General features: G+C 45.9%; 1 protein-coding gene across 1 annotated transcript; it reads left to right on the plus strand.

Moving 5' to 3' along the window:
- Nucleotides 1–771: 771 nt before the first annotated feature.
- LOC116547337 (serine/arginine repetitive matrix protein 3-like) lies at nt 772–3,424 on the plus strand (the record flags this gene model as incomplete). Its single annotated transcript, XM_032273316.1, has 2 exons — nt 772–812; nt 905–3,424. Coding segments are annotated over 2 exons (764 nt in total), but the record flags the coding sequence as incomplete, so codon positions are not given.
- Between the last annotated feature and the right edge of the window lie 5,185 nt (nt 3,425–8,609).

Below are 8,609 nucleotides of genomic sequence, written 5' to 3' on the forward strand. Positions count from 1 at the left end.
AGGTTTTCAATTATATGGACAATAAAAAAATTGAGGAGCAGAGCAGTAGAGACAGACAAAATTAAAAAGAGGAAAGAACAGCAGGGAGGGGCTTATTTTCATACATTATGCTAATTTACATTACACATTATATTAAAGTAAGGTGGTTTTCTTCATCCAAATTATTTCACCCATTTTAAACCATAAAACAATGGGGGTGAAATCTCATCTGCGCCATTTGATGTAGTCTTTCTGCGTCCCTTTCAGGAAGGAAGGTGCAACCACACAATGAAGACAGCCTGTTGCTTTCCTCGGTATGTTCACAGCAGGGATCAGGCAGCGACTTAACTAGACATGAAGTTTCCCCTTCTTCCCTCGGGTCTATTTGCCAAAGACCCCTGCACCTTTTAGAATTTCCTGAGGTTGGGCTGGTGGAGAGCAGAAACCCGGAGGCTAGATTCAGGAGACCTGGTTTCCCATGCCACTTAGTAGCCTGTGACATTGAGCACAATACTTAACTTTTTAGCGCTTCGGTTTCATTACTTGGGAAATGGGAACAATATATCTGTTTCATAAGATTGTTGTGAAGATGAAACAGGCCTGTGTGTGAAAAGCCCTTTCTAAACTGTAAAACGCTCCCCAGATGTTAGTTATTATCTCCTTTAAAGGGCACGGAATCTGTTTCAATAGTACCGGAGGTTGCAAAAAGGCTCCTTGACACTTTTTGCTCAGAACTTGACCCTGAGTTTAATCTCGCCATGAAGTGAAAGGGTTCCTGTGCCCCCCCCGCAGCCCGGGGCAGGGTCACCCTCGCGGCCGGGGCGGTCACTGCCGTATTCCGTCCTGAGCTGTCGCTCCCCCACGATCCTCCCACCAGTCCCGGGAGGGCCGCGACGTCCCTTGCAGCTTGGGTGGCGCCAGCTAGAGGGCGCGGGCCGGGGCGGAACCCGGTACCGCGGCTCGGGTGGCGGCGGTGGCGGCGGGCGAGGGGCGGGCCCTCGCGCGGAGGGCGTGGTCTGGGCGTCCGGGGCGGCCGGCGCGCGGAGCCTGCGAACCAGCCAGCCAGCGAGCGACGGGCGCGCGCGGCCCCTGCGCACTCGGCCGCCGCCTGCGCGCGTTGCGGGCGGAGCGGCACACTCGCGTCCACGGTTCCGCGGCCAAGCCCCGGGAGGACGCGCTCCCCTGCGCCGTCAGCACCCGCGCCCCTTCCCACCGCAACAGGTCAGGGGAGGGCGGAGGTGACGAGGGCGCCCGACCCGGGACTAGAGGACGGAAGGGTCTGGAAGGTGAGCGCAGCCCTGCGCCTCCCCCCCGACCCAGGGTTTGGGGTCTGTCCGTCCGGCCCCCGCCGCCGCGGACTTCTCGGAAGCCAAGGCTCTCCCCGCCTCTCTGCCGGCTTCCCAGCACGCTGACTCAAGTCGCTGGCGTTCCCACTTTTCCGGTGGGAGCCTTCGGGGAGAACGGGCGAGGGCGCAGAGCTCTCCCCGCCCTACTTGAGATCCCGCGGCAGGTAGCGCCTAGAAACACAGGGACGGGGACACGGGAAGAGACCCATGCTCCTCCCTCACCCCACCCCCAAAATCTAACGTCTGCCCGTGCACCCCGCGTTTCGCGGAGAGCTGTCCCGTTGTTGGAACCTGGTCCCTGAGTTGCGTAATGAAGAGTCCCAGAAGTTTCTCGGGGGGAGGGGGTGGGGAAAAGCGGGGTTCTTCTCTCCTGCACCCCGGGACCCTCCCCTGTGCCTGTAGTGGAGAGAGATGAGGGCTTCCCGTCGCGTCTCACTGAGCGCTGGAGGGAGGCGTGTGTCGGTGGTCCGCAGCCTTCGGAGAGCGAGGGGAGGAGTTGGAGACTGACTTCTGGGGCACAGGGAGAGGCGTCTTCAGAACATGAGACTAGTTAATTTCTCCTGATGATGCTTTTTTCCTTCGGGTGTCTCATCCTCTGGGACCTTGGCACCGCCAGCCCTCCGAAGGTGCGAGCCCCGGAGCCGGGGAATGAGGGGAGAGAAGGTGGGGAGTGTGAATCACACGTTACCTTAGCGTAATGGTAGCTACATTAATGGAGCTGCGACGGGCTTGCGGGCGGCTCGGTACTGTCCTGCTAGGTTTGTCTTCCAGGAGCTTCTCCACCACCAGCACCCCCATATTGTTATGCAAATCACCCCAGGAAGGCACTTGGCTTTGGAGGTGGAGATGTGTCCGAATCTCCCTTGAACCCGTCTCTGCTGGCGGAAAGGCATTGCAGCCAAGTGATTTGTTTTATTTAAGGGTGGAGCGGGGATAATTTGAACCCCCCTTGGTGCACTTTGTAGGTAGGGTGTGACTTATCACGGAGAAACCGGACTAATTTAAAACCTTCTATGCAAACCTGTAAATTAAGGCGAAGACCCAGTGTTCCCTGGTCCAGTTGCAAAGTGAGAAGAGCTCAAGAACTGAGGCACAAAAACATTAGGCGAAGGAGTCTGAGAGGTATGGAGAATTTTGCTTGTGCAAGATTATTTCCGAGCAAGGTCGTGCGGTGTGTGTAGAGGGTAGGTGGCGTGGGATACCTCTCTCAGACCTGCGTGGTGTCGGCCTCTGGGAGGGGATAAAAGGCACAAAAAAAGACCTTTGGACCCAAGAATCCAGTTTTTTTCTCTGGGGCTGAATAATATCTAGGCATGGCCCTGTTTCAATGTTTACTTCCTCTGTCTAATATATTTCCTTAGCTCGCCTTTCATCTTTAGTGGGAAGGATTCCTTTAGTGGATATTTTGGAAGTAGATTCACAGGAGAATGGAAAACTCTGGATGGTTTGCCTGCTTTAATTTCAAGGTGTTGTCCCTGGTGGATGTTGGAAAGTATTGTATTTGAATATTTGAAGATAAATATGCGGAAAAGCAGTGGTGAGAACTAAAGGAAAACGACCCAAGGGGAGACGAGGAGAGAAGGCAAGAGAATAGATAAGTAGTATTTAAAACTAGAGAAACTCATTTGAATTAAGCTATTTTTAAGGAGAGAAAGAACCAAGGAAATAATTTGGAGTAGATTTGGTCATTTCGAGACAAATAGAGATTGAAGAGTGGGACTTTTGGGGTAAATGAGTTTAGATATTGGAGACTTTTCTCAAATGTAACTTACAAGGTTGATGAGGCTGGAGATGTAGGACTTGCAGGTATGTTGCTGTGAATTCTTTGCTTTTCACCTGCAAGAATAAAATGAACTGTTAAATATTAATCTGCCTTATTCACTGTAACGATTGAATGTGTCTTTGGCATTTGCTTAACTTCAACTTTGCAAAAATGTGATTTTGAAGAATCACAGTGTGTTAAATTAGAATGCAAAGAACATTTAGAGATTGAGAATTTATGACGAAAGTCCAGGCCATTTTAAACATTGCTTTCTCCTACATCCATAACATGCATGCATTTTTTTTGCTACCAGAATCACTGGTCCACTATAGGGTAATAAGACTGTATCAAAACTGGCTGTCTCTTTTCTTTCCTCTCTGGCTTAACTGAATTTCACAGAGCTGGTTGAGCTAAAAGTTACTTTTTTAATTGACTGAGATACTTGCTAAATTAGGTTTTGTATTAAATTTGGAAGAGACTATTAAAATACATATATATCAGTTACATCTATCAGGCACCTCTACAAGTCACTTTATTTATTTTTGAGACAGAGTCTCCCTCTGTCACCTAGGCTGGAGTGCTACTGCTACTGGAGTGAGCACTATCATAGCTCATTGCAACCTCCAACTCCTGGGCTTATGGGATCCTCCCTCCTCAGCCTCCCAAGTAGCTGGGATTACTGGCATGTGCCATCATGCCTGGCTAATTTTTAAAAATCTTTTGACAGAGATTGGGGGGGGCTCCCTATGTTACCCAGGTGGATCTTGAACTCCTAGCTCAAGCAATCCTCCCAGTTTTGCCTCCCCAAGTGCTGAGATTATGCGTGGAAGCACCATCCCCGGCCTACAAGTCATTTTAGCCAGGTGGTTGTTGGGTTGAAGTTGCATATTGCTGTTGCCTTGAAAGTTGAAAAGATGGGTGAAAAAAATAAGCTCAGAAAATGTAAACTTGTTTTCAATATTTTTTGAAAAGCCAGTGGAAGGTATTCTGTGTTCAACTCTGTGTAATTTGTGGGCCCAAATTTCCTTTATTTCAAGACTCTAGACCGTTAACTAACTTTTCAGGAGATTGAGAAAGTATGTTGGAGAGAGTACAAATTAAGCAACTTCATTGGGGCCAGGCGTGGTGGCTCATGGCTGTAATCCCAGCACTTTGGGAGGCTGAGGCGGGCAGATCACTTGAGGTCAGGGGTTCGAGACCAGCCTGACCAACATGGCAAAACCCCATCTCTGCTAAAAATACAAAAATTAGCTGGCCATGATGGCTTGAGCCTGTAACCCCAGCTACTCAGGAGGCTGAGGCAGGAGGGTGGCTTGAATCCCAGAGGCAGAGGTTGCAGTGAGCTGAGATGGCGCCACTGCACTCCAGCCTGGGTCACATAGCAAGACTCTGTCTCAAAAAAAAAAAAAAGGCATTTTCCTTATTAAATGATAAATTCAACAGTAGTTTCTCTTCCCAAGTGATACTTAATTGGCAGTTGCTTTTGGGTAGTCTCTTTTTTTAATACACAGTAGAAGCTTATTTAATATTGTTAATTTGGATCTTAGATTTTATTAAAATAGATTACATAAACTCTGTAATTCACTTATTAAAATTCCGCCACAGCATGGAAATGTGAAATAGTGGCTCTTTGTAAGTACACATCCATTATTCCTGATTGTTTATATCTGGACAACAGATTGCTATAGACTTGACACCAGGAGACCCCAAGGTCATCAGGGTTACTAATAGGAGTTTCTGTGGTTTGCCTTAGGACAGAACTTTGGTAGTATTCCCGAAGGGAAGAAACTCCGCTGATTTTCTTAAATTATCTGGCCCATTTTAAACATGACTAAGGATTTCTTGCTGGAGTGACTTTTTCCTATAAAAAGACTGGGATTATTGTAACAAATAGTGCTTGAAGGAATCAATTACATCATTAATATATCTCATATTTATTCCTAATACCACATAAGTATTGAGTACCTTCTGTGAGCCAGAGAGTATCCTAAGTATTGGAGAAATTGTGATGGTAACATGATCAACAAAGAGCAAGGGCCTGTGCAGGTGGAACTAATGCTGGCTCTTAACTGTTTACCAACAGCTTTCACATGGCATAATCATTTAAGCCTAATTGCAACTTTGAAGTTGGAATTCATTTTCCATTTTAAAATCAGGAAATTGAGTTGAAGAAGTTAAGTGACTTGACTCTGTGACTCAAAGCCTGGTGCCCTTTCTGCTATGGTACACTGTGTTGGCTATGTTGATATGTGGTTTCCTGTTTTTCAAGAATTACAGATTGACTCTAAAATATAAATAGTGTTTATCCTTGGGTAAGTAATTCTTTCTGATCATTATGGGCATAAAAACAAGTATTTTCATTTAGGATTTGAACATTTGTGCCTCCAAAGGAAAAAATTATGCAGACCTATTTAACAGACACACGGTATTTATTTGCATTAGGTAAGAATCCTTACCTTCCTAAAATTTAAATACAGGGCATTGCAGACTAGCTCTCTTAGTGCATGAAAACTATTATTCAACTTGTGAAAGGTCAGTTCATAAATTTTTGAGAGCATATCCGTATGTAAATCAGGATATACTCATACCATTTCCTTCTCTCTTATAGATACAGTGAGTATGTGCAGTCTGGCAGTAGTTTTCAGACCTGTAATATACTCCTGGAAGGCTTGTGAAAACACAGATGTGCTCCTCTTACCCATCCCCCAAGTTTCTGATCCAGCAGGTCCAGGGCAGTGCCCGAGAATTTGCATGTGTAACATGTTTGAGGCTGATATTGATGCTGTTATTTCTGGAACAATGCTTTGAGAACCACTGCAGTGTAGCAGAGAGTTTAAAAAGGTTTCTGAGTCAGACAGCTTGGGTTTGAATCTTGGATATGCTACCTACTAACTGTCAGACCTTAGGCAAATTACTTTTTCTTAAGATCTATGAAGGCTGACTGAGCACTGCTGCTTATGCCTGTAATTCTAGCACTTTGGGAGGCAGAGGCAAGAGGATCATTTGAGCCCAGGAAATTTGAGACTAGCCAGGGCAACAAAGTAAGACCCCTTCTTTAAACACCACCACCACCACCTGTGAAGTCTGAGGTTTCACTCCACTCTCAAGCTAACAAACTAACCTGCCACAGTTTCATGGACCCCTGGGTTAGAAGAGAATGACTTTATCACTCATCAAGATACCTATAGCCAGAATATCAACATTTTCTACTTTCCTAAGCCCCAGTTTTCCAAAGGGTTATGTGAAGAGAGGAAAAGAGCCAAGTGACATATGCAAAAACAGTGGGTTGCATTAACAGGAAGGGAATCCTGAGTGTAGGGAATCCTAATTTTTTTTTTTTTTTTTTTTTTTTTTTTTTTTTTTTTGATGCAGAGACTCATTCTGTCACCCAGGCTGGAGTGCAGGGTGCAATCTAGGCTCACTGCAACCTGCGCCTCCCAGGTTCAAGCAATTCTTCAGCCCCGGCCACTTGAATAGCTGAGATCACAGGTGGCTGCCACCACGCGTGCACCACGCGTGGCTAATTTTTTGTATTTTTAGTAGAGATGAGGTTTCACCATGTTGGCCAGGCTGGTCTCAAACTTCCAACCTCAGATGATCCATCTGCCTCAGCCTCCCAAAGTGCTGGGATTACAGACATGAGCCACTGCAGTGGCCTCCCTAATCTTCTATAATTGTTAGTAAGCAGATCTGCTTTTCACTCCACTGGAGATTTTATCTCTTCCCCCCACCCCCCATCTTTAGAATCTGTGAAGGGAGAGGCAGGGCGTGGTGGCTCATTGAGCCTCTAATCCCAGCCCTTTGGGAGGCTGAGGCAGGTGGATCACTTGAGGTCAGGAGTTTGAGACTAGCTTGACCAACATGGTGAAATCCCGTCTCTACTAAAAATACAAAAATTAGCCAGGCATTGTGGTGGGTGCCTGTAATCCCAGCTACTCAGGAGGCTGAGGGAGGAGAATCATTTGAAACGGGGAGGTGGATGTTACAGTGAGCTAAGATTGAGATTGAGACACTGCACTCCAGCCTGGGCCACAGAATGTGACTCTGTCTCAAAACAAACAAACAAAAACCTGTGAAGGGAGAGTTTTATCTTGATTATACTGCATAATAAACATGTTGCTCTTAGCTCTAGGAACTATCCCTATTTTCCAAGGCTGTTCACCATAGAAACGTTTTTAAAGATAATTTGGAACAGCCAGGTGCATTGGCTCATGCCTGTAATGGCAGCACTTTGGTAGGCTGAGGTGGGAGGATTGCATGAGCTTAGGAGTTTGAGACCAACCTGAGCAACACAGTGAGATCTCGTCTCTAGAAAGTAATTTATTTAAAAAATAGCCAGACATAGTGTTGCGTGCCTGTGGTCCCAGCTACTTGGGAGACTGAGGCCAGAGGGTTGTGTGAGCTTTTACCTAGTCTACAGTGAGCTGAGATCCTACCACTGTACTCTAGCCTGGGCAACAGGGCAAGACCCTGTCTCAAAAAAGATAATCTGAAACAAAACAAAGACAGTTGATGCCTCTTCGTAAAAATATGCCCAGATACCACAGACCCATGGAGAAATTGTCTCTCAAAACCTTTACAATCCTCAGAGAGCTGGGGACAGGTGTGGTGGCTCATGCCTGTAATCTCAGCACTTTGGGAGGCCGAGGCGGGTGGATCACGAGGTCAAGAGATCGAGACCATCCTGGTCAACATGGTGAAACCCCATCTCTACGAAAAATACAAAAAATTAGCTGGGCATGGTGGTGCGCACCTGTAATCCCAGCTACTCAGGAGACTGAGGCAGGAGAATTGCTTGAACCCAGGAGGCGGAGGTTGCGGTGAGCTGAGATCGCGCCATTGCACTCCAGCCTGGGTAACAAGGGCGAAACTCTGTCTCAAAAATAAATAAATAAATAAATAAAATGGAGTGAGCAATATAGCAGTATCTCCTTTATTCAGTGGTTGAATAGATTAAAGGTACTAAGATTTAGCAAGTTCTTGGAGCAGAGCATAGTAAGTGCTACATAAATGTTTGTTATTATTCCTGAAGGAAGAAATTGTGTTCTTAGTCTTTTTTTTTTTTAATGGTAAATATTGTCTAATAAGTAATTGGCTTACTTTGAATAAATTGCAAACTTTGAGTTTGTTCTAAGAAATTTTTGTAAGGGTCCAAATTCTGAAATGGGAACAATGCCTTGTATGATATTTTACTGGCCCACAGGGAATGGGGCAGACACATTTTCCACCAATATCCATGTGCTTTTCTGTGTTTCCCAGCTTCTTTACGATTATACAGAATTAGGTGACTCATCTGTCCAGGTAAGCAATGAGTCACAGATGAGCAATAAACATTTATTTATTGATTTAGCATAAGTTAACTCCAGATAGTAGTAAGTACTATGAAAAAAAAGAAGTGTGGCCAGCACTGCTATTTTCCTACTCAGTACCCATTCCTGTTTGTTCTTGTTTTTGCTAAGAGAACTTTAATTGCTGTATTTGTTCAGTCTTCGGTGATAGATCATGTTTGTTCTCAGCGTTGA

The sequence above is a fragment of the Sapajus apella genome, unplaced genomic scaffold (genome assembly GCF_009761245.1).
Source record: "Sapajus apella isolate SASKATOON/1434 unplaced genomic scaffold, GSC_monkey_1.0 scaffold2722, whole genome shotgun sequence".
Classification (NCBI taxonomy): domain Eukaryota; kingdom Metazoa; phylum Chordata; class Mammalia; order Primates; family Cebidae; genus Sapajus; species Sapajus apella.